The sequence below is a fragment of the Lygodium microphyllum genome, chromosome 8 (assembly GCF_053477565.2).
Source record: "Lygodium microphyllum isolate KBCC chromosome 8, Lygodium_microphyllum_v1.1.10, whole genome shotgun sequence".
NCBI lineage: Eukaryota > Viridiplantae > Streptophyta > Polypodiopsida > Schizaeales > Lygodiaceae > Lygodium > Lygodium microphyllum.
The window spans coordinates 69,263,347-69,288,331 of NC_141142.1; the positions used below are offsets into that span (position 1 = coordinate 69,263,347).

At 42.9% G+C, this 24,985-nt stretch overlaps 1 protein-coding gene across 2 annotated transcripts in view; it reads left to right on the top strand.

Moving 5' to 3' along the window:
- Positions 1–24,985, top strand: part of LOC148032427 (phosphotyrosyl phosphatase activator (PTPA) family protein) — a 27,172-nt gene continuing 2,187 nt past the window's right edge. For both annotated transcript variants that reach the window (XR_015691630.1, XM_087683085.1), the window contains exon 1: positions 1–1,316. Coding sequence is in view for 1 of the 2 variants with exons in the window: in XM_087683085.1 (XP_087539211.1) it covers positions 187–1,316 (1,130 nt within the window). In the remaining variant the exon portion in view is untranslated. The remainder of the gene's footprint in view (positions 1,317–24,985) is intronic.

A 24,985-nucleotide genomic window follows, 5' to 3' on the forward strand; every position in this document is an offset into this window, starting at 1 on the left:
GTGAGAGCCTTCAACCTTGGATTATCAACACTACAAATCGAAGCTGAAGGTTACCTAGAAAGCTGTAAAGCCTTTACGGGCAGCATCTTCAAGATTGGATGTAGGGAACTTGGGAAGACAAGAAACGAGGGAACAAGTGGAGGAGGAGAAGAAGAACAAGGCATTGCTTCTGTAGGATTAGCAGCTATGGCGGATCCCTGGCCCCCTGCAAGCACCACCGACCCAGGCACCGCTTCTCCGGACAACAGCACCTCAGATTCAGGCTGGTCAGCTCCCGCAGCCTCGTACGGCCACTGGAGCTCGCCCCCTACCGCCTACCGTCCCCTCCGCGCCCCCGTTGTCCACCCCATGCTTGGCTCCTCGCAAACGCATGCCTCCCTCATCCCTGTCCCTCAACCTCTCCCCATCCCTGTCACATTGCCCCCCTACTCCTTCCAAGTGCCCCAGAAACGCATCAACAGCTCCCTTGACATCGAAAAGTTCCACTTGTCTGAGTCCGGCCGCCTCTTCCTCGGCTTCATTGCCTCCCTCAATGAGTCTATCAAGGGGCACAAGCTCTCCGATTACTCTCCTGAATCGCAGATGGTACGTGGCATTGTTCAGATCCTGGACTCTATGTCTGCTTGGGTTGATGATATACCCCCTCTACAGCAGCCTGCAAGGTACGGCAACCCTGCATACCGAAATTGGCAAGCTAGATTACAGGAGGAAGGACACTCGATGATACTGAAGATAATACCAGAGGATATGCAGTCCGCTATCACCGAACTCTTTCCATATTTTGCTGACAGTTTTGGTAATGCCACGCGCATAGATTACGGCACAGGGCATGAGGCAAATTTTGCAGCCTGGCTGTTATGTCTAGCCAGGCTTGGTCTTGTCAATCAAGATGACTATCATGCTCTGGTAGCACGAGTCTTTGTCAGATATCTAGAACTGATGAGAAAGCTTCAGACTACATACTGGCTGGAACCTGCAGGTTCTCATGGAGTCTGGGGTCTGGATGATTATCATTTCTTGCCTTTTATATTTGGCTCAGCTCAGCTCATTGATCACAAGTACATGAAGCCAAAATCAATACATAACGATGACATATTGGAAAATTTCTCCAAAGAGTATTTGTACTTGGGATGTGTCAGTTTTGTGAAGAAGGTGAAGAAAGGACATCTTGCAGAACATTCTCCTATGATTGATGATATCTCAGGGGTACCTTCCTGGACAAAAGTGAACACGGGCATGCTGAAAATGTACAAGGCAGAAGTGCTTGAAAAGGTCCCAATTATGCAGCATTTCTTGTTTGGATCATTAATCAAATGGTAAGCTCTAAACTAGCGTTTATGGCTTTGTTGAAGTGTGTGAAAGGTCAAAAAATTGCAACCACTTCATGTTAATAGTTATTGTAGCTGTAGAAAGAAGCCATTTTTGGTGACGATGTCTGTACATAACATGACCACTAATGTAAGCATGCTCAAGAAGTATGCTTCCTCATTTAGTTGTTGTGGGTAGTAATCTGTCACATTTGGAGATTGAAGCTACTGAAAAGTATAACTCTTTTGATGGGTTAGAAACTAAATGCTAAGGAATTTAATGTGACTACGGTGAAGCTTCTTCATTTGAATGTGGACTAGGGCGAGCCCAAATACTTTCTTGCACAGTGCTGCTGTCCAACATGGCCTGCAGTGTTAATGCACGTGATTTGTAGGGTAAAAAACAACACGGAAGCAAGTGCTGTGATGAGAAAGTTTCAGTTGTAAATGTCTCAAAGGTGGGAGGATGGAGTAATTTTCGTAACCTCTGCTGAGTCAAAAGGGGAGGTGCTGAAAGACAAAGGTGTCGACAAAGTTGCTAGAAAATCAACCGCCTTAGAGAGGTAAAGGGAATGAAGGGTCACATGGCAGCTACTGTTCTGTAGCTAATGCAGCTGTTAAGACTTAAAGCGTCAATGTATCTAATAGCATTTTTAAGGGGCATCAACTCAGTGACTAGCAGCACTTATTTGCTCAGTTTCTTGGAGGTCTAGGTGCATTCTCTTGCATCCCTGCTGTGCACTCTCTTGCTTTGTATCTTTGGACAAATTTTGTGCAACTTTGGTTGCAATCTTGTGTCTCTATTGTGCACTCTCTTGCATCATTTCTTCCACTCCATGTTTCACCTCTCTTATGCAACCATGGAATCCTTGGTCTCTTGTCCAAATTAAAAAGTTATGCTTGCTTTTTAACACGTGCATTCTATTTAGGGTCTGCTAGGTCAAGTTCCATATGCCAATCCAGTCTCCCAGCTATTGAGCATCAAGTATTAAACATTCTAAAGAGCCAACTTTTATAGCTGAATATAATCAGATTTGCCTACAGAGATGGCTGCATGAATTGTGCCTGCACCTAGTGACCTGTTCAAATTGCTGTGGATGTTCATTGGGAATGTTGCTGGGATATTTGTTGACCCCATACTGATGGAACTGGGATGTATTGGAGCAAGCATATAATTATCCAAGTTGGCTTGAGCCACCTGGAATTGCAGTATAATATTGCATCTAGAAGACATATTGAACCGAATTCACCTACTAGCGAGTCGTGAACTTATTTGAGCTGGTTCTAAGGCTTAAAGACTGGTTTACAGGTCTCCCAAGCCAAGGGGTAGCTCAAGTATCTCTTTTGTTGGCATTGGCTATGTCAATTGTTTTCGCTTTTATATGAGTTTAGAAGGTGCAAAGCACCACTGCCTAAGAGGGTGATCACACTACGAAAAAACCCCTCCTTGGCAAGGGGTTACAAAGTGCCCATGTGTTAGAGCACATTTACACTAAAATAACTAAAAGAGGAACATCTAGGTGTGTAATAGGTGGAACACATCCTTAAAGTTCGATTGCACATACACTTCCATAAGAGTGCAAACAACCAAGTTATCGATGCTCTATGCCTTATCTTTTTGTGGTAATCTTGACTAACTTCTTTATTTGATGTGGCATTGTTAGCTAGATCCTCGTTTTGGTTAGCATTTGGCAACTAGTCCATGATAGAAGCAGTAGCTTATAGAGCTTAGGTGGTTTAGATGCCCTTAAGCTGGCTAGCAAGAGAAAACACAATAGTACTCCATCAATAGTGGATTAATTTAAATCATGGCAAAGCATATATGCCCTTTTCTCAAGGGTATCCATACTTAAATTTTCTTATGCGTGTCTCGATGCACCTGAGCATTTGACACCTTGGCATAAATCAAGTGCTCAGTACTTTTGGTGGCTGCATAATGCGCGGATGAATATGTGCACAATTGCCAAGTGAACTGTGAATGACACAAGCAGGTTGGGCTTTTCATCCCTTACAAATTCTTGATGGACATTTATATCCATGTAGTATTGTAAGAAGATTGCCTTGTATAGCCATGGCCACTGTGCAATGTGGGTCTTGATTAAACAATTGGTGAAGATGGACCATTTTGTCAAGACAAACTGCGCAAAGTGATCAATTACTTATTTGTTTTTTGAGCCATGGTATTAATGGTTTGCCCACTGAAATTCTTCTTACATTGTTACACATTGCATCACAACTTGCTTGTCTTATTGTTGGGTCCTTGGACATTAGGATGGGGGCTTAACACTTTGTTTGGCCGTTAATATGCTTGGCTGGCCAGTGTCGGGTCTTGTAGTCTAAATGCACCCTAAAGTCAAGGGTAGTTAAGGAGTTCTATTAGTTGGACCATGGGCTCATTTGTGAATTTTGTTGGATCATGAAACCATCTTTCTTGACAAGGGTGGTATAAACCTGAGTTAACTCAAATTACAGCAAGCATTAAGTACACAAATGTGGAAATATACACTTTACCACTTAATCTTGGATAACTGACACGTGATTGACCCCAATAACTAGTGCCCCTTGTGATTTTTTTGAACCCTCTTTAGATTCAAAACAATGGCTGTCATAAACTTTGACAATGGCTTGGGAGATATGGTTGGAGCTTGATTAGATGTATAATCGCATGACCATCATGAAATGAGTTTCTTTGGAAGAACAGATGAGGACCATAAGTGTCAACAAGTCATCTTCTATGTGGGAGCATATTAATAAGCTAAGGCAACTTCAAATGCAGGTGCAAAACACAGGGAAGGTGATCACTTTTGAAGACATGGCAATAACTCTTCTGTCAGAGTTACTACCTCATTTCAATAGTTTTTATTCCGCCTAGGGGTGAGGAACACTGCATTCTTGGAGATCCCAATGATAGATGGGCGCTAGTGAGAGTCTCTTTGGAGCCTTTACCTCTTAAGGACTCTTCTTTGGATGAGGAGCTTAGTTCTCAGCAACCGGACTCACTGATTGAGCCCCAGTAGTTAGTAGACCTTCCAGAGACTTTAGCAGATGGAGAGCGATGAGGCGAGATCCTGCGTTCTCCTCGTTGGGCTCGTGACACTCTTCGTGATATAGGGATTGAGAGGGCCCTTGAGGAGTGGAAGTTGTAGATGACCTATGGCGTTCTCGGAGGAACCAAGCACACCACACCAAGCTTGTGTACACTAATTACTGTTTAATGACTCGTGTCATGCAGGATTGGGAGCCCACCTCCATGAAGGAGGCTTTACAGCATGATCATTGGTGGAGAGCGATGGAGTAGGAGTTGGAGTCAATTGAGAGAAATGGCACGTGGTATCTTGTGCCTAAGCCTTTTCATAAGAAGATCATTGGCATCAAATGGGTCTTCAAAAGCAAGTATCGTAGTGATGGCATGTTGGACAAGTACAAGGTGAAACCAGCCTTCCTTCTTGGAATGGGTGGTGATAACCTGATTTAAGAGTTGATTACAGCAATAAATAAATGCACATAAAATGAAATACACACTTTACCATAACATTCTTGGATAGTGGACACCCTCTTGGCCCCAAAATTGGCGCCCCTTGCGGTATTTCTTTAGCTTTCATTCAATTGGAATGAGTACAACTTGAGATTCTTCAACCTCCTCCTGCTAACCAATTGCTCTTGCTGTCATAAATGTCCAGCAAGCCTTTTAGGTCATTTGCCCCTTGTTTCACCCAGGACTTCTTCTCCAATTTGACCCTTGGTTGGCCAAATGCTGCCCCAAATCAATTCGGGATGGGCTGGCTCCTGAAATCCCTTGATAATCTTCAATTATCAGCTGCTGATTTCAGTCCCTTAAGCCTTCAATCTCTGGCACGGATCCCAAGGTGGTTGCTAAACCCTAATTTCTGCTGCGAATTAGGGTTTACTGCAGAAATTACAGATCAGCCCACCAAAAATGGCTGGGATCTCCTCCGAATGGCTGAGAATGGTTGAGCATAGGCTGAAGGAGATGAGAGAATGTTGTAGAGAGAGGAAACTTTGAGATTTGTCGCGAAGAACTGATCAAAATTAGTTGCTGCCCTGCTGTACCAGCCCCAACAGATGCACCGACCACAATAGGAGCATCAGAGACTGTGATCTTCGGGAGAAAGTGCATCAACAGCAATTGTCAGCTTCCCAAGGTCAAGAATATGCAATCTCCATCACCAAAATGGTCTCCAATGGCTAGGAGTTGGCCCCAAAAGCTGGCAGCAACGGTCTGACACCTCTTTCCAACAGCTCCCAAAATGAAAAAAACGAGATTTCCCTCTCCCTTCAGCCCTATTTAACCTTTCCCTTACTTGCATGGGAAAGTTTTGCCAAGTGGCAGCTTTCTTAATCCATTTTCAGCAATTTCCAGCCATTTAATTATTTTTTAAAATTAATTAATCCTGAAAATTAATTCAGCCCTTAATCCATGCCCAGAAAATTGACCTTGCCCATCCAAAAATTAAATGGCTAGGCCATTTGCAACCCAAAGTGGTCCCATGCATTAATTGACCCTTGGACAAGCATTAATCAATTAATTAATGCCTAATCCCTAGTGTCACCATTGACACTTAATGGCCAATTAATGGTCCTAGGGGCAAATTGACACCATAGTTCACCTAAGAACCTAACAAGTATAACTTGTTACAACTTTTGCCTTTGACACCCATCTTTTTCACAGGGTTTTCGGCCTTCAACTGTGAAAAAGTAGCTTGCACCTCACATGTGCAACACATGTGCATCTTTTAATTGCAAATTGCAAAGCATCAAATTTTCACGTTCTTGTGACACAAGGCCTGCCTTGTTGCTAGAGGTTATGCACAATGCCCATGCATTGATTTCCATGATACTTTTGCCCCTACAACTCGGATGGCTACTATTTGTGTAGTTCTTACTTTGGCTAGACATAGGAGATGGCTGGTTTATTAGCTAGATGTGAAGTTTGCCTTCTAGAATGGGGAGTTGAAGAAGGAGATCTATGTTGAGCAGCCTCAAGGCTTCAGTTCTTCAAATGGTAAGGTATATAGGTTGAGGAAGGCTCTCTATGGCCTTAAGCAGGCTCCCCATGCTTGGAATGAAAATATTGACTCCTTCCTCCAAGAGAACTTGGGGTATTGGCATTCCAAGGCCAACCCCCAGCTTTATGTTCACACCTCAGGTGGAGGTCATGTGTTGTTTGCCCTTTATGTGGATGACTTTATTGTGACAAATGACCGTGTCTAGATGGTCGAGCAGGCAAAGGCAGCACTTCATGAGAAGTTTGAGATGACGGATATGGGACTTCTTCATTTCTTTCTTGGTCATGAGATCTATTAGACTCCGAGGGGGATCTTTATTTCTCAACAGCGGTATGTAGGAGCTCTTGACTATGTGTGAGATGGAGGGATGCAAGTCTCTTACGACTCCTATGGACCTGAATTGGAATCTGACTCTCCTTTGACGGATGCTACTCGTTATAGGCAGTTGGTTGGCTCCTTGATCTGGCTTCTCAACGCGTGTTGACTTATGTTATGTTGTATGTGTGCTGGTTGGGTTCATGAGTGAACTCAAGATGGTGCATTGGTAGGTTGCTTAGCGAATTGGACCCTGGATCTTGGGATCTTATTATCCAGCAGGTACAGGTGCTATAGTCTTGGTACTTACAAGATGGAGTGATTCAGATTTGGATGGCGATGTGGATCATCGGAGGTCCTCGACAGGTTATTGCTTTACCTTGGGTGACGGTGCTGTCTTGTGGAGTAGCAAGAAGCAAACCACAGTTGCCGTATCTTCGATTGAGGCAAAGTATGAGGCGGCATTTTCTACCACATGTGAGGCAGTGTGGCTTTGCAGGCTCTTGGAGGAGCTTTGCTGCCTATAGACAGGTCCTATTTTTCTTCAGTGTAACAATGAGAGTTGCATTGCCTTGGCCAGGATCCTTTGGTTCCATGCTTGGAGGTCGATGACAGGTTATTGCTTTACCTTGGGTGACGGTGCTCTTTCATGGAGCAGCAAGAAGCAACCCTTGCTCGCCCTATTTTCAACTAAGGTAGAGTATTAGGCAACGTCTTCTATCACATGTGAGACATTGTGGCTTTGCAGGCTCTTGGAGGAGCTTGGCTGCGTGTAGACAGGTCCTACTGTTCTTCAGTGTGATAATGAGAGTTGCATTGCCTTGGGCAGGAACCCTGTGCTCCATGCTCGGACAAAGCACATTGAGATCCAGTACCATTTCATTCAGGAAAAGGTTCCTGATGAGACTATTGCCTTGGTATACTGCAAGACAGAGGACAATCTTGTAGACTTGTTTACGAAGGTGCTTCATTAGGCTTTATTTCGACAGCACTCTAGATCCCTTAGCCTTCTGCCTTGTCTAGGATCTGAGAGGGGGTGTTAGATTGGCATTCCCTGGACAAGCAGTTCCAGTTCTGAGCAGTTTTCTGCAGTTATATCAGGCAAGCCATGCGGTAGACAGTCCGTACAGCTGACCTCAGCAGGTGGCAGATAGCTCAGGTGTCACATGGCACAGCAGGACAGGTCAGACTGTTTTCTGCAATCGGTCAGGTGCAGGTTGGACAGCTGCTGTACAGTCGGCTGCATTAAATACAGCCGACCTGCATTATTTATGGCATATTTTGCTGGCTATTTATTTGGCCCAGCCTCCACACACTTTGCCAGTTCTGATCTCAGGTTTCCAGGCTGTTGATTGCGGAGACTGCCCTTAGGGTTCATCGAGTGTGAGATCTTGGAGGTGGAGACATACGCTGCCATACACTCTACACCCGAGTACACATTTGCATCCTTATATAGGATTCTTCATTGCAAATTTTCTGCGTTCCACTATGTCTTTCTTTCTCTCCTCTCTTTGTTCACTCTTTGTCTTGGTCATACGCTTGTGCACTGCTTCACTCTGACACCTTCGAGATTGCACTATAATGTGACAAAAGCAAATAGATAGTGAATTGGGAAAAGCATAGGCATCATAGTCAAAGAATGATGGGCGCTACTATTCTACTATGCCATTGCCCAACTCATACTAAATTTTCCAGCTCACAGAACTAAGTCATAACTGACAAAAAGGGAACTCTTAATTGTTGTTAGAAACTTGTTGGATGCATCTATAAACTCTAACCAAAAGTGTTCTGAGCAAACAACCATAGTAGAGCGAAAATTGAGCATAAACCATGGCTAGAGTATCAATGGTATCTATGAAACACACAGCTATCCATAAAAAAATCAATTCAATGCAAGTGAAAATAGATGATCATAATTTGAAAACTAGCAAATAATAATCAATCTCTAATGATCATAATGTGATGCAAGTGTCTAGTTTCAAAGCTGTAGTGAAAACAATACCCATCTACATACCAACTACATTGACTAATACATTGAATATTGACCTTGTGGCAAATATATTGTCAACAAACAATACCTTGGACACATGCTGAATAGACCCAAAATCCACAATTTTAGAGTTGTCCTTCACTAGAGGAGCGGAAGTGCTACATACCCCTTGAGCATCAAGCAATGTTGTGAACCTTCTAAGCACTATTGAGCTCGACTAAGCCCGATCTAAAGTGGGCTCCCATAGGAAGGCTTCTAGGTAAAACTGCAATAGTTGAGAGTGGTTTGCCAAGTCACTCTCTTCCATCCATGTGGCATCCATTGGTGAATAATTCTAAAGTTTTACCAAGTATCTCTTGGAAACTTTACCTCTATTTTTCTTAGCTTTAACTTGCTGCCTATTTGGACACTCGTTTGCCATGGGCTCCACTTGTTCACATACAAAGCATTTATTTGCAGCCATTAACTTCTTGCATTGCACAAGTGATTTCCAAGTATCTCCTTACCATTTTTGCCTCCTCTCAGCCCTATTTTCAGATCTGCCCTTGTTTTTAGCCTTTGGAAACATATTGGACAGCTCCTCATCATCAAATTGGAAGCCAAACTCCTTTCTAGGCAACAAAACATCGGTTGCATTTGCTGTTCTATGAGTTCTAACATGCCGGTCATGATGGTCTTTTTTGCAAAAATCCTTGATTCCTTTAGGCAGCCCATAACAATACTTCTCAATTTGCTCATGAAGGGGCACAACACGATAAGAAGTAATGGCTAGCAATGTATCCCAAAACTTCTTATTATGTTGCTCAAAATCTTTGCATTGTAATGCATCCAACTTATTCCAAGTAGTCATAATGTCCACTTTAGAGGTGCTCATCAACCAGCTAGAAGCAAACATTCGCCTAAATTGTATCCATGTTGGTAGTACTCTTATCTTGTATTCGAAGCGCAAACCACGATTGCAATGCATTTTCCTTCAAAAAAGTAGTTGCCTTTCGAATCTTAGAGGATTTGGTGATACTGCCTCCCGAGTAAGTCACATCTATCTGTTGAATGAAAATCAAGGCTTTTAATCTATCTTGCGCACCACTAAGGGCCTCAAAATTCACCCCTTATGATAAGGATGGAGAGGTGGCTGCTGTCACAATGACGTGAAATTTTTATGGTTAAAGAGTTAATCAAATGTGCAAATGTGACTTGCACATGTGAGATGTAGGTTAGTTGTTTTACAATGTGGGACCTTGGACTCGGAAATATGAGTGAGTGCCAAAGGCAAAAGTTATATCTAGCTATATTGGATATGTACTAGGTGGTACTTGGTGTCAAAATTTGGCCTAGGCCATTTAATTAGCCCTAAATGCTAGTGGTGACATTATAGAATTGGTATTCATTAGGCTAATGAGTGCTCAGGATCACTTGGGTGATAAATTGGTCTAGCCAAATGAATTGTTGGCTAGTTAGGTTTTCATTTGATCCATAAATAATTATTAAATTAATTATCCAAAGTGATGTTCTACAAATTAGTTTAATAAGGTTGGATAATGCTGCAAATTGTTTTGAAAGGCTTCACTTAGAAAACTTGCCTATGCAAGTGGAAAAAACGTTTTTGGAGAGTTCGAGAGGGTTATTTCAGCCTAGTGTAAGTTGAGAGAGCAAGAGAGGAGGTTGCAATTGTTGTTACAACAATTGACAAGCCATTTTCAACTAGCAAGAGACCCTCTAGGAGTTGATGACATGTCCAAAAGAGACTATAGCAATAGGTGACAGTAGTTTGAGGGTTGTTTTAGCCAAGTAGCATCATATTGAGTGTGTTTCATATGTTGAGAAACCCTTCACCCTTCACACACAATTTGCATTTTTTTGCGTTTCTGCATTTTGCGTTTAGGGTTTGTAGCCCCAAAAAGGGGCATTATCCTAGACTGACAGTGCCTATTTATAGGCCACTCTCTCATTCATTCCTCATGGTTGATTCATTCAGTCCGTCACCCCTTCTCTCCAAGCTCTTCACTATCCTCACACCCCTTTAGGAGGACATCGTGGTTCGTGGTTCGTGGCTGTCTTCATCATCTTCCTTGTGCTACGGCACCCTCATTCCCCTGCTGTTGGGAATAAAGGCCCCGTGCCTTTAAATGTGCTCGGGTGTGAACACACCCTTAGCACTTATACTTACACATATATATCTATCTAAAAACCTAGAGGTACACTCTCGTCATTGTATCTAAAAACGTGCTCACTCTTTGCTACTGCTCTCACTCACTCTTTGTCTCTTGCTACGTGTAACTCTGACTGTCTCGATCTTTGTGCCTAACCCGTCGCCACAAATTGGTATTAGAGCTGGCAAGAGACAATTGCAGACATCGTGGGTAGTCGCAAGCAGTGAGGTCAGTTGACAGTTGCAGGCATTGTGAATAGCCGCTACGTGAGACTCTAGCAAGGAGATAGGTCACGGCGGGCAAGCCACGACAAGTAGTGGACTGCGTGTGCAGCAGCTGACTGGGGCAACAGTCGGCGCGTGACGGTCCAAAGCGTGACCGTTGGGCAGCAGTTGCGCGACGAATTCGTGGTGGGTGGGCACATGTGACGTCTAGTCGGCGACCTGAACAGGGTCAATGGACTCCGTCACACCTTTTTTTCCCAAAATCGTTTTTTTTAAAGGAAAAAAAAATTCAACTTCCACATCCCTTTCTTGACGGGGTTTTGCATGCTAGGCACAAAAGGCCAGATTTGTGCAACTGTGGTCCAGAAATTTAGGGCTTTTCCCGAATTTAGGGATCTCAACTCAGAATTGGACAATTTGACTCAGAAATTGCAAAGTCGGTGCACATTTGCCCAGGAATTTTGGGGCTTTTCACATGTTAGTGAAATTCTTTCAATTTCATTGAAATTAGTGTGCTCAGGATTTGGAAAATTTGGGGATTTGTTTAGATTTGGTGCGAGGTGCGTGGTTCCAAACTCATGCCAGATAAAAAGGAATTTGGTTATAGTTTTCCCTGTGATGGGCCGGGTAGGGGCAAGATGCAATAGTGATATCTGTCTCAGAAATTGCAGGAATTTGTGACATTTTGTCCCTGACATTTGGGGTTTTTCATGTACATGCACAAATTGGGCTGAAATTTACCCAATTTCTCGACATTGATGCACATTGGACCCTGTGCAATTTGGGTAAAATCTATGCAGCATTTGGTCATTTTATGTACATGCAAGTTAAATTCCACGCAATTTGAACAGCAACACTTGGTAAAATTTGGGGGTTTTGCTGAAATTGCTCTATTTTGGCAAAATTGACCTGTTCTATGCATGACCGAGAAAATGCAAATGTGTGGTTGATGTATTGAGCACAAAAATTTTGGGGCTTTTGACCGTGTGTGTCAAATTTTATGCCCGTGGGTATATGTACAACAGAAATTGCAGCTAAAATTTGGGATTTCTCATGTAATGTGATGTATATGCCCTTGGAACAGCTGTAATCAGTTGTGGAATACTATAGCACATGGTTTGATGCTTCTGAAAATTTATTTACAGATCTGAAATCTATGCTTCTACGTGGTCATTTATTGCTGGTTGGTACTTGTTTGTACCTTGATCACTTGGGTGATAGTTTGGGCCTGCATTTGCTGGTTTTTTGGCCACATTTGGGCTGAAAATCATGGCTGGTAGCAATGACAATTGTAATCTGATGCACATAAAGAAGCTTGAAGGCGCATATAACTTTGTAGTTTGGCAAAAGTAGTGCTACAATATCCTGTTGCAAAAGTAGGCAAAGCCGATCAAAACCAAAGGGGCAAAGCCAGCGGACATGAAACCGGACGATTGGGATGAGTTAAATGAGCTTGCATGCTCAACCATAGAGCTATCTATTTTTGATGCCTTGCTGTTCAACATTGAAGGTTTGGATTATGCATATGCTATATGGACTAGACTGGAAGAATTGTATGCACAGAAGAGTGTTGCCAACAAAGTGTTATTGGCTGAAAAAGCTTATGGGTTTACGTATGAAAGAGGGTACAACAATGTCTACTCACTTGAGTGAGTTTAACTCCATTTTCAGCCAGTTGGTTGCCTTGAAGTTCATGATTGATGAGGAATTTAAGGCTACTTTCTTGCTTTGCACTCTATCAGAGAGTTGGGATACATTCAGGACTGCTACGAGCAATTCTAATGTGATCCTTTTGTATGCTGATGTAGAGAGTTCACTACTTATGGAAGAAATGAATCGGCAAAACAATGCATCCAGTAAGTCTTCCAGTGCTTTGCATACTAGGGGCAGATCATCGCAGAAAGGCAAATATGATAGCAAGGGATGCAGTAAATCACGTGGCAAAGATGTTGAATGCCATCATTGTGGCAAGAAGGGTCACTTTAAACGTGACTGCTACAAACGGAAGAAAGAAAAAGGAAAAGGCAAGAAGACAGATGATAGCAAGGAAGAGAAGAAGGACAGTCAGCCTAAGAAGAGTAGTGTAAAAATTGAAGAGGTGAATATAGTCACTCATGACAGTGATAGTGGGAGTGACGTACTCTTTGTCTCTTTACACTTTGGTACACATGCTTTACTTGTAGATACAGATGATGATATGCATACTTGGATTCTCGATTCAGGTGCTTCCTTTCATGTCACCCTTCATCGTGAGTGGTTCTCTACCTATACAGGGGGTCGACATGGTGTTGTCCATCTTGGGGACAACTATGCATGTGACATTGCAGGTATTGACGATGTGCAGTTGCAGTTTCAGCATGGCTCTGTCTTTACACTTCAGCATGTACGACACGTACCTCAGCTCAAGAAGAGCTTGATTAGCACAGGATAGCTAGATGATGATGATTTTCATACCACCTTTGCTGATGGAAAATGGAAGATTTGTAAGGGATCTAGGGTTATTGCTAGAGGTTGCAAGAGTGATACTTTGTATCCACTTCATGTATCTAGTGTGCATGACCATGTTGTTTCCGTGACCAAGTAGCCAAGTGTTTCTTTGTGGCATGGCCGGTTGGGACACATGAGTCAAACTAGAATGAAAGTGCTTTCTCGTTTGGATTACTTGCCTTGTCTTCGTTTTGCTGATTTTGAGCATTGTGATCATTGTATTTATGGTAAATATGCACAGACGTCTTAAAAAAAGTCGCTTTCTTTGAAATCTTCTCCTCTAGAGTTAGTACATTCAGATGTATGTCAGATGCCAGGATTATCTTTAGGGGAAAAGAAATTTTTTGTTACCTTTGTCGACCATGCTATACGAAAGGCATGGGTTTATTCTATTCGTAGCAAGGATGAAGTGCTTGACAAGTTTAAAATATTCTTGGCATTGGTTGAAAATTAGATTGATAAGACACAGTGTCTTCGCTCTGACAATGGTGGGGAATATGTGTCCAAGGCCTTTCAAGCATTTTGTGACAGCAAAGGGATAATGAGGGAGCTCACTGCCCCTCACAATCCACCCCAAAATGGAGTTGCAGAGTGTATGAATTGGACCATACAGGATAAGGTCCGTACGATGTTGTCTCATGTTGCATTACCCCATGGTTTTTGGGTAGAGGCTGTTATGACAGCCGTTTACTTAATTAATCGGTCACCAAATAGGTCTTTGGGGAGGGGGGGGGGGGGGGGGGGGGGTTTCGCCAAGAAGCGTGGTCGGGCAAGCTACCTTCATATGCTCATTTGAAAGTATTTGGCTGCGAGGCTTTCGTGCACATTCGTAGAGAAAAACGCAATATACTTGAGCCAAAGTCCTGTAAATGCATTTTCCTAGTATATGGTGATGAGGGTGAAATGGGGTATAAATTATGGGATCCCGAGAAAAGGAAAGTAGTATGTAGCAATGACGTTATCTTCCGGGAAGATCGCATGCATAAACAACCCAAGAAGACTGAGGAGGCCCGTAGGGTTGTATTTTGGGAAGAAATACCTTTTGGACAGCAAAATGTGCCCATTGTACAGTAGCAAATACCTGCTGTAAATGAACCTATAAATGTAGGAAATGATGCTGGAAATGATCAGCCAGCTATTGCCCATGATAATGAGCCACCATATGTGCAGGAATAGCTAGGACAACAAGCTGTTAATGCTGTTGCAAGTTGAAATGCCAGGACAGCACGCTGAAAATGGAAATTTGCAGGAACAGCCAGTAAACAATGATCATTGGGTTAGGAGATTGTCTAGGGCTACTAGACAACCTGACAGATTTGTTTCTGGTGCAAACAATGTGATTGATTATGTCATGTTGACAGATTGTGGTGAACCGTCTTGCTTCAAGAAAGCAATGGAGAGAGAGGATAGCAAGAAATGGTATAAAGCCATGTTGTCAGAGATGGAATCTCTTGAGAAAAATTGCACTTGGGACTTGGTGCAGTTGTCTAAAGGGCAGAAAACACTTCCATGCAAATGGGTTTACAATATGAAGGCCACTTCTGGTTCCTCACCTAAGTACAAAGCAAGATTGATTGTAAAGGGGTACAAGCAGGAGCATGGAATTGACTTTGATGAGATTTTCTCTCCTGTAGGCAAGATGACTACATTGAGAACCATTTTGGGCTTGGTTGCAGTTGAGGATATGAAACTCATACAGATGGATGTAAAGACTGCATTTTTACATGGTGATTTGCATGAGGACATATATATGCAGCAACTTGAAGGGTTTGTTGAACAAGGGAAAGAAAAGTTGGTATGTAAACTCAAAAGGAGTTTGTATGGGCTGAAACAAGCACCAAGAGAATGGTATCATAAGTTTGATACATTCATGCAGTCTCAAGGCTTTCATAGAAGTCAAGTGGATCACTGCTTGTACACCAAGAAGGCAGCAGATGGCAGCATGATTATCTTGGTTTTGTATGTTGATGACATGTTGATTGCTGGTAGAGATACTCATGCCTTGGATTCATTGAAGCAAAGTCTTCATGGCAGCTTTGATATAAAGGATCTTGATGATGCAAATCACATTCTTGGCTTGTGAATACTCAGAGATAGATCAAAAGGCTTACTCTATCTATCTCAGCAGGAGTATATCTCCAAGGTTTTGTAGCATTTCAATATGGAGGGGGGGAAAACGATTGGGGTTCCATTGCCTCCATATGTGAAACTCAGTGTAGAGGACAGCCCTACATCTGATGATGAGAAGGTTGAAATGGCCAAGATACCATATGCTTTAGCTGTTGGCAGTTTGATGTATTCTATGGTTGCTATACGTCCTGACATTGCCTTTGCAGTGGGAGTGGTTAGCAGATACATGGCAACCCTTGGCAAGAAGCATTAGGATGCAGTGAAAGATATTATGAGATACCTCAAAGGCACAAAGGAGTTGTGCATCTGCTTTGGGAAGCAGAAGGCATCTGTTGTTGGCTTTACGGATGTAGACTATGTTAGTCATGCGGATTGCAGGAAGTCTACTTTTGGATATGTGTTTACTTTCATAGGAGGAGCAGTCTCTTGGATCTCTAGGCTACAAAAGTGTGTCGCATTGTCTACTACAGAGGCAGAGTATGTGGCTGCCATTGAGGGATACAAGGAGGCTTTATGGCTTTCACGTTTGGTGGGAGAGCTTGGCATCATAGAGTTACCTGTTTTCCATTGTGATAGTCAAGAGTGCTATCATGCTAGCATGGAATCCTGTTTTTTATGTAAAGACAAAGCACATACAGGTGAAGTACCACTTCATTAGAGATGTACTTGACAACAAGAGCATTGAGCTTGTCAAAGTAAATACAGATGATAACCCTGTAGACCTTCTCACGAAAGGTCTTCCAACAGAGTGGTTTGCTCATTGCCGACAGATGATGGGAGTTGGATAGATATATGTATTTCAGCTTTGTATGTACCTAGACTTAGCTGATTCTTTTCTCCTCTTAAGGCACATTGCCTTTAGGTGGGAGGTTGTTGGAAATAAAGGCCTTGTGCCTTTAAATGTGCTCAGGTGTGAACACACCCTTAGCAGTTGTACTTATACATATATATCTATCTAAAAACCTAGAGGTACACTCTCGTCATTGTACTTATATCTATTAAAAAACCTAGAGGTACACTCTAGGCATTGTACCTAAAAATGTGCTCTCTTTGCTACTGCTCTCACTCACTCTCTCTGTCTCTCATTGCGTGTAACTACTGATTGTCTCGATCTTCGTGCCTAACCCGTCACTACACTTGGATCACGTTCACTCCATGATTCAGATCTTCAACATTCCATTCATCAGAGTTTATTCTCTCTTCTCTTCTCTTCTCCATGTTTGCCGAGTTCACTCCGTGCTCCTCTCCGCAAACCCTATTGTCTCGTTGGTATATCATCTTTTTGTTGGAAGAAGAGCACAGTTGAGAGAGATGGAAATCGAGTAGAAGTGAGCGTGAGAGTGTGATTGCTGAAGAGAGAGTAAGCAGAGTGAAAGTACGATTCTATTAGAGTGTACCAACAACGTGTTGGTACAAAAGAATAAAATGTATTTATACTTAGGGCATGTAAGGGTGTATTCACATGTACAATGTGCGTGTGCTATACACGGGAGTTAAACCAAGCCTTTATCCCAACAACCTTCCACTTAAAGGTCCGATGTGAATCTCTAACCAACTCCCACTAGTTGTATGCAATGCTTGTGCTGAGCTTTGCTTAGACTTTTAGTGAGAACATCTGTAAGGTTGTCTTGTGTTTTGATGCTAGTCAATGTGAGTTGACCATTTTCCAGAATCTGTCTGATGAAGTGATATTGCACATCTATATGCTTTGTGCATGAATGATACATGGCATTCTTAGCCAGATACACAGCACTCTGGCTATCACATCCCAAAACTGCAGTACCCATAGACATGCTGAGATCTTCTGCAATTCTGCCCAACCATATAGCTTCCTTAGAAGCTTCAGTAGCTGATATGTTTTCAGCTTCAGTGGTACTCAGTGCAACCATGTTCTACTACCTGGAATACCAAGAAACAACTCCACTAGCAACTGTGAAGACATACCTGCTAGTGGATCTACGAGTGTCCAAGTCACTTGCCATGTTTGCATCATAGTAACCCTGCAAACTAACTGCACCCTGCCCATAGCAAATAATTTTTCTTTGTGTACCCTTAAGGTGTCGAAGAATACACTTGACAACCTCCCAATGTGCTTTGCCAGGATTTGACATAAACCTGCTAATGACTCCCACTGCATGAGCAATGTCTGGACAAGTAGCAACCATAGCATACATAAGAGAGCCACAAGCTGATGCATAAGGAACTCCCTTCATAGCATTTGCTTCCATGTCATCTTTAGGGTTATTGGCTTTGCTAAGCTTGAGATAAGGAGGTAAGGGTACCCCAATTCAGCATTTATTGGCTGCTGTAAGCCATTTTCAGCATGCTGTTCATGCTGTACAGCACCTTCATTTTCATTATCAGCACCTGCATTTTCATAATCAGCAAGCCTATCTTGCTGTCCATGACCTCCTTGTGCTCCTATTTGCTATCCATCATCATCTAGCTCAAAAATAACCAGCTGGTCATCAGTTTCAGCCTGTGGTACAGCACCATGAGGCTCATTTTCTGAAGTAATAGGTGGCTGCAAACTCTGAAATTTCACCTTTTTCATATCTTTATTAGAGGCTAAAGTACCTTTCAGCAAATTTGCCTCATTAAACATAATATTACAACTGTGAATAATTTTCTTGGATTGAGGTAACCACACTCTGTAGCCAAATTCACCCTCATCACCGTAGTCCATGAAAATGCCTTTGGTGGATTTTGGGTCAAGTTTGTTCCTCAGCTCATCCCTAACATGCACAAAAGTATCACAGCCAAATATGCGTAAATGGTCATGTGAGGCCGATTTGCTAGACCAAACCTCCTAAAGGATGCCATTATTTAAGGACGTGTTTGGAGAGTGGTTGCAAATGTGAACCGTGGTTTTGAGTGCCTCTTCCCAAAATGCATGAGAGAGATCAACAGTGGACAACATTGAACATAGCAAAACACTCCAAGTAAGGAGTTACATGGAAAGAGACACTAGAGTCTACAATCCAAAGTCTGAGTGACACCATCATCAATTGACAAGAGTGCCTCAATCACATCAGCCTTAGTAATCTGCATATCCTGCATGTGACATACAAGGGTATCATAATCAACCGCACATAATACATCAGCCTCTGTATCCGAAAGCTCCTCTATGACCACACTAGAGGCCACATTGGCCTTTTCTTTGCTTTTGGTTGCCTCAGATGCATTTGTCTTATCTTCCTTTTTCTTTTTATCTCCTGCATTCTTCTTTCTGTCTTGTTCCTTCTTGTAATACCTGCAATTAGGTTTCTTGTGGCCCTTCTGACCACAGTGATAGCAAGTGATGTCACTCTTATCCTTTCCTTTGCTCTTGCTTCTGTTTCTGTGTCCTACATTTGCATTTTTCTTTTCAGCCCTGCCTCTTACATTTTAAGTTGAGTTGCTGCCTTCTCCACTAGACATACGTCTAATTTCTTCATTCAAGATAGAACCCTTCACCCCACCATATGAGAGATTGGGGTTATTGCTGAGTGAAACCACCAAGGTCTCTCAAGAGTGAGGCAGTGTCATGATAAAAAAGATCACCCTCAACTTATCATCAAAGTCCAAATTTGCATCTTTGAGCTAATTTAGAATCCTTGTAAATGTACTTAAGTGCTCAGCTGCAGGCTTTGACTCACCCAGTCACATATTCACCAACTTGCGCATTAAATGCACCTGATTAATAGGTGTGGTGATCTCATAGGTAGTTTTCAGCTTCTCCCATATCGCATAACCTGTATCTAAAACCTTAATGTCTGTCAGAATGTCATCAGTGACACCTATCTTTATGTAAGCCACAACCTTTTTATTTACTTTGGCCCAATCTGCATTAGACATTAGTGCGGGTTTATCTTCCTGCAAAGCATCCTCACAATCCTTTAGGAACAAAATGCCCTGCATACGGTCTTTTCAAAGGTCAAAGCCATGACCATCAAACTGTTTGATCTCCATCAAACTCTTGATGTTTGAACTGGAAGAAGTTGCAGCCATTTTATCATGAACACAAGAGTAAATGCACTAGTCTGCAGAAGCACAAGCTGAACCAACAAAATACACTGCTGTTCTTTCTCAACCAGAAATAAATCTTTGCTGTTTGTACATGAAACATCCACCACACGGATAAAAATGCAAAAAATTATCAAATTTTTGGCAAATCCCCAAAATTTCAAGTCCAAAATTGCATGAATGTCAGCCAATCTGACCCAGCTGAGAAAAATTTTATCAATACATGAAAAGCTCGAATGTTTTGGGATCCAATGTTAAGAAATTTTACTCAAAAGAGCAAAATTTTGACAAATTTGGTCAAATCCCTAATTAATTGAGGTCACCACTCGCAATGTCTGCAATTTCTGACTTGAAAATCACTGACAGGCATGAATGATGTCAAATCTTGGAAAAGCCCCAAATTTTAGGCTCGATTTTGCACAGAATTGTGACTTGTGCCTCCAGTGCATGAATTGCCACTAAGAGGAGGAATTTCCAATTTTTTTTTTGAAAAGAACAATAAGGATTTTTGACTTTATGAAATGATTGATAGGTCCGTTGACCCGCCGGTAGGTATCTCATCGCGGGACTGGCGACGCCTGTCACGCTGGCCCTATGATTCGCGCTGGTCACCGCCGTTGGTAGTAGGTCCGCAGCAAACTCCAGCCGTCGTCGCACTGCATAGTTGTCGCTTGCACTTCGTCACGTTGGTCGCTAGGAACCTTAGCCATCAGCGTTGCTTGTGACCTATCGTCGCCTGTCTTCTATTGCCTACTTGTCGTTAGCTCGTCAGAGGGTCTACTCGCTGGACATCAGCCTTGCCCAGCAGTTACTCCACTGCACCTTTATCTCGGAAGCGCGCAGAGCCTTACGCTTTGATACCAGTTATTGGAAGAAGAGCATAGCTGAGAGAGATGGAAATCGAGCAAGGGTGAGCGTGAGAGTGTGACAGCTGAAGAGAGAGTGAGCAGAGTGAAAGTATGATTCGATTAGAGTGTATCAACAATGTGTTGGTACACAAAGAATAAAATGTATTTATACATAGGGCACGTAAGGGTGCATTCATATGTACAATGTGGATGTACTATACACGGGAGTTAAACCGGGCTTTATCCTAACAATTTTGACATGGTATCAAAGTTGGATTTGCTCAAACAGCGGCAAAGATCCTCCACTCCAGTGACGGCAAAGATCGGTGGCGGGTTCGGCATCCACTTCTCTTCTTCTTCCGCTGCATCAAAATCTCGTGTTTGTAGGTTTCAGTTGTTTTTAGCTTGCTGCCCACACCCCTTTCGCCGAGGACATCGTAGTCTCAGCTGTCCCTTGCTGCCATCTATAGTCTGGTGCTTATTTCCAGCCTTCCATCCGCATTTTGTAGCTAATTACAGTAGAGTGACTATTGCTGATCACTCTTCATCAAAAAACAATCTCGTTTTGGCAGGTTTCAAGTGGTTTTAGCTTGCTTCCCACACCCCTTTCACGGAGGACATTGCAGTCTCAGTTGTCCCTTGTTGTCATTTACAGTCTGGCACTTGTTTCTAGCCTTCCACCCGCAGTTTGCAGATGTTTACCGCAGAGCGACTGTTGCTGATCACTCTCCATTCAGAAAACAATCTCGTTTTTGCAGATTTCAGGTATTTCACCTTGCTGCCCACACCCTAGACGCAGAGGACATCGCGGTCCAAGCTGGCCATTGCTGTCTACAATAGTTTGGCACCTGTTTTCAGCCTATCACACATTGTTCGGAGCTGATTTCAGTATATTGACTGCTGCTGCTGTTTTCTCTTGCGTTTTTGGTTTTTCTCTCTTTTGCAACCTACGTTTTTAGTCTTTCTCTCTCCTCACTTGTGTTTTTCTACTGGTTGCAACCTTTTACTGTTGGTCGCATCCTCTCCCACTGGCAGCTCGCTTCCAGCCCTTCCTGTCACAAGGATGTGAAAAATTGATGCTTTGCTTATGTTTAATTGGCATTTGATTAAAGGATTAATCAAATGTGCAATTAAAAGATGCACATGTGTTGCACATGTGAGGTGCAAGCTACTTTTTCACAGTTGAAGGCCGAAGAACCTTGTGAAAAAGATGGGTGTCAAAGGCAAAAGTTGTAACAAGTTACACTTGTTTGATTCTAGGTGAATTTTGGTGTCAGTTTGCCCCTAGGACCATTAATTGGCCATTAAGTGTCAATGGTGACACTAGGGACTAGGCATTAATTAATTGATTAATGCTTGTCCAAGGGTCAATTAATGCATGGGACCACTTTGGGTTGCAAATGGCCTAGCCAATTAATTTTTGGATGGGCAAGGTCAATTTTCTGGACATGGATTAAGGGCTGAATTAATTTTCAGAATTAATTAATTCTGAAAATTAATTAAATGGCTGGAAATTGTTGAAAATGGATTAAGAAAGTTGCCACTTGGCAAAACTTTCCCATGCAAGTGGGGGAAAGGCTAAATAGGGCTGAAGGGAGAGGAAAATCTCGTTTTTTCATTTTGGAGCTGTTGGAAAGAGGTGTTGGACTGTTGCTGCCAGCTTTTGGGGCCAATTCCCAGCTATTGGAGACCATTTTGGTGATGGAGATTGCATATTCTTGACCTTGGGAAGCTGACAATAGCTGCTGATGCACTTTCTCCTAAAGATCACAGTCTCTGATGCTCCTATTGTTGTTGGTGCATCTGTTTGGGGCTGGTATAGCAGGGCAGCAGCTGATTTTGATCAGTTCTTCGTGATAAATCTCAGAATTTTCTCTCTCTACAGCATTCTCTCATCTCCTTCAGCCTATGCTCAGCCATTCTCAGCAATTCTCAGCCATTCGGAGGAGATCTCAGCCATTTTTGGTGGGCTGATCTGTAATTTCTGCAGTAAACCCTAATTTACAGCAGAAATTAGGGTTTAGCAGCCACCTTGGGATCCGTGCCAGAGATTTAAGGCTCAAGGGACTGAAATCAGCAGCTGATAATTGAAGATTATCAAGGGATTTGAGGAGCCAGCCCATCCCGAATTGATTTGGGGCAGCATTTGGCCAGCCAAGGGTCAAATTGGAGAAGAAGTCCTGGGTGAAACAAGGGGCAAATGACCCAAAAGGCTTGCTGGACATTTATGACAACAAAAGCAATTGGTTAGCAGGAGGAGATTGAAGAATCTCAAGTTCTACTCCTTCCAATTGAATGAAAGCTAAAGAAATACCACAAGGGGCGTCAATTCTGGGGCCAACAGGGTGTCTCTGTCTAAGAATGTTATGGTAAAGTGTGTGTTTCATTTTATGTGCATTTATTTATTGCTGTAATTAACTCTTAAATCAGGTTATCACCACCCATTCCAAGAAGGAAGGTTGGTTTCACTTCCGTTACCCTCCCACCCCTTGAGACCAACATTGCAGTTCGTGGTTTATTGTGGTTGACCTCTTCCTTCTTCAGCTAGGTATACTGGTATCTATGGCTTCTTTACCAACAGATGACGAGACTACTGGGTGCTCCTATTGTGGCATCACAGGACACATGACCGATGCTTGTTGACTTCAAGCTTTGCTCCCCACCCCCCATAGTAAATGTGTCTTCCACCAGACACTCCTTGTGCCACCTCTTCTTTCTGGGTCATAGAGAACATTTTGCATTGGCTATCAGAGTACTATGCTCAAGGCAATAAGACGCATCCGATGCGCACTAAGTCCTTTCGAGCACATGGAGGATCGATTGGCACTACGACCTCCTAGAGATTGTCGCAATGCCAGCGGCAGTCTTCTCCCACTTATTTTCAGGTACAGTGGCTTCCATGACCTATGGATATGCAATCTGCTCCATCGAGAGACAATGATTGTTTGATATGTTTGATACCGTTTCCTCATCAGTCCACTTCTTCGGGAGATGGTGGCTGCTCTACTCCTTTCTCTTCTTCGGCTACCCAGTCCGCTCCACTGAGAGACAACGACTATTGCGGCCTCATTCTGAGCCCCACCCTTCCCCACCCTCGACTACTCAGGTTTGAGAGGCTACCTCTGGAAACTTTTCGGTACGCCAAATACCTTCTTTGGCATGACTGGCGGCAGTTCCTTCGTCATCAGACATTTCGGAGTCTGTGATCCATGAGTTTTTTGGATTCTCTATCTACTTCAAAGGGGGATTCAAAGGCGGATACTATTTCTTTGCCCTCAGAGGGGGCATCTACTTCTTCTTCGACTTTAGCGGGGGCCCCTCCATCTCCCACCTCAGAGGGGGATCCTACTCCACATGAAGTTCTCCGCCCATCCTCTACTTTCTTGGGATTGCTGTCTTTGACCAGTCATCTCTTCTACTGATACCCAGGATCTTCCAAGTACCACCTAGATCGGGGCCTCGGAGGTTCAACTGAGACTTGGTGACGAGGCCTTCGTATTCCTTCCAGCATGGATGCACGGAGCTAATGGCTTTTCTCTCGAGGTTGAGTTTCGGGTTCTCCAGTTGGCTCTGTCTACTGTTCTTTATTGCAGGTTTTCTTTCCGGTGGAAATCTTGGATCTTAGGGATCCTCTACATCTTCTTCCTCCTCTTCTCTTCTTGCCTTGGTCACTTGGTAAGCATGGAGCCACCTCCCGAGATCGAGTACGAGCATATCCTTATGGCATAACTTATTACAACTTTTGCCTTTGACACCCATTGCATCCTTGAGCGCGAGTCTTTTTTTTGTTACCATGAAGTAACTACCATGTGATGCCTACCATGTGCATCACATGTGCTAAACAACCTTACATATTTGATTAATAACTTAATCAAATGTTATCAGCAAGATTAAAGCATCTCAAAATTTCATGTCCTGGTGACACATGTTCCTAATGCTGATGCTCTTTCTCACCATCTTCCTATTTCTTGGTGACTCAGTTGGTATGCTAATGGAACTTGGTTTTTCAAAAAGTGCAGTGGTAACTTGCAAAGGATTGCTTGGGGACTAATTCTTTTTAGATGGAACTATTGATTGTGTCAAAGTAACTCTCTTGGGATGGAAAGAAGAGGACTATCCTAAATTTAATCGTATGGCACACTCGGGCTTATCTTTTGTTCTTGATGCCACTTTGGTGAGTTGCGGTGGATTGATGTCATTGCGGATGCGGCTAAGAGGATTTTTTGGATCCTTGAAGGATGTTGGGATTTGTGGGACCAGCTTTCAAAGGTATTGCAGCCTAGGGAGCCCCTCCTTGTCCTTGATTAAATATTTTGATCGTCCATGTATTGGGATCTTGGAGGATGGGTTGATGGCTTGATCTTGAAAAGGCTTATCACTTTACGATTAAGAACCACCATTGCTGGTCACGAAGGCCAAAAATGTTTGAGGCTTGGATAGATCTTGGGTTTGGTGAAAAATGATAGTCATGGAGAGTTGGCTCTACAAGACTCCGTATAAAT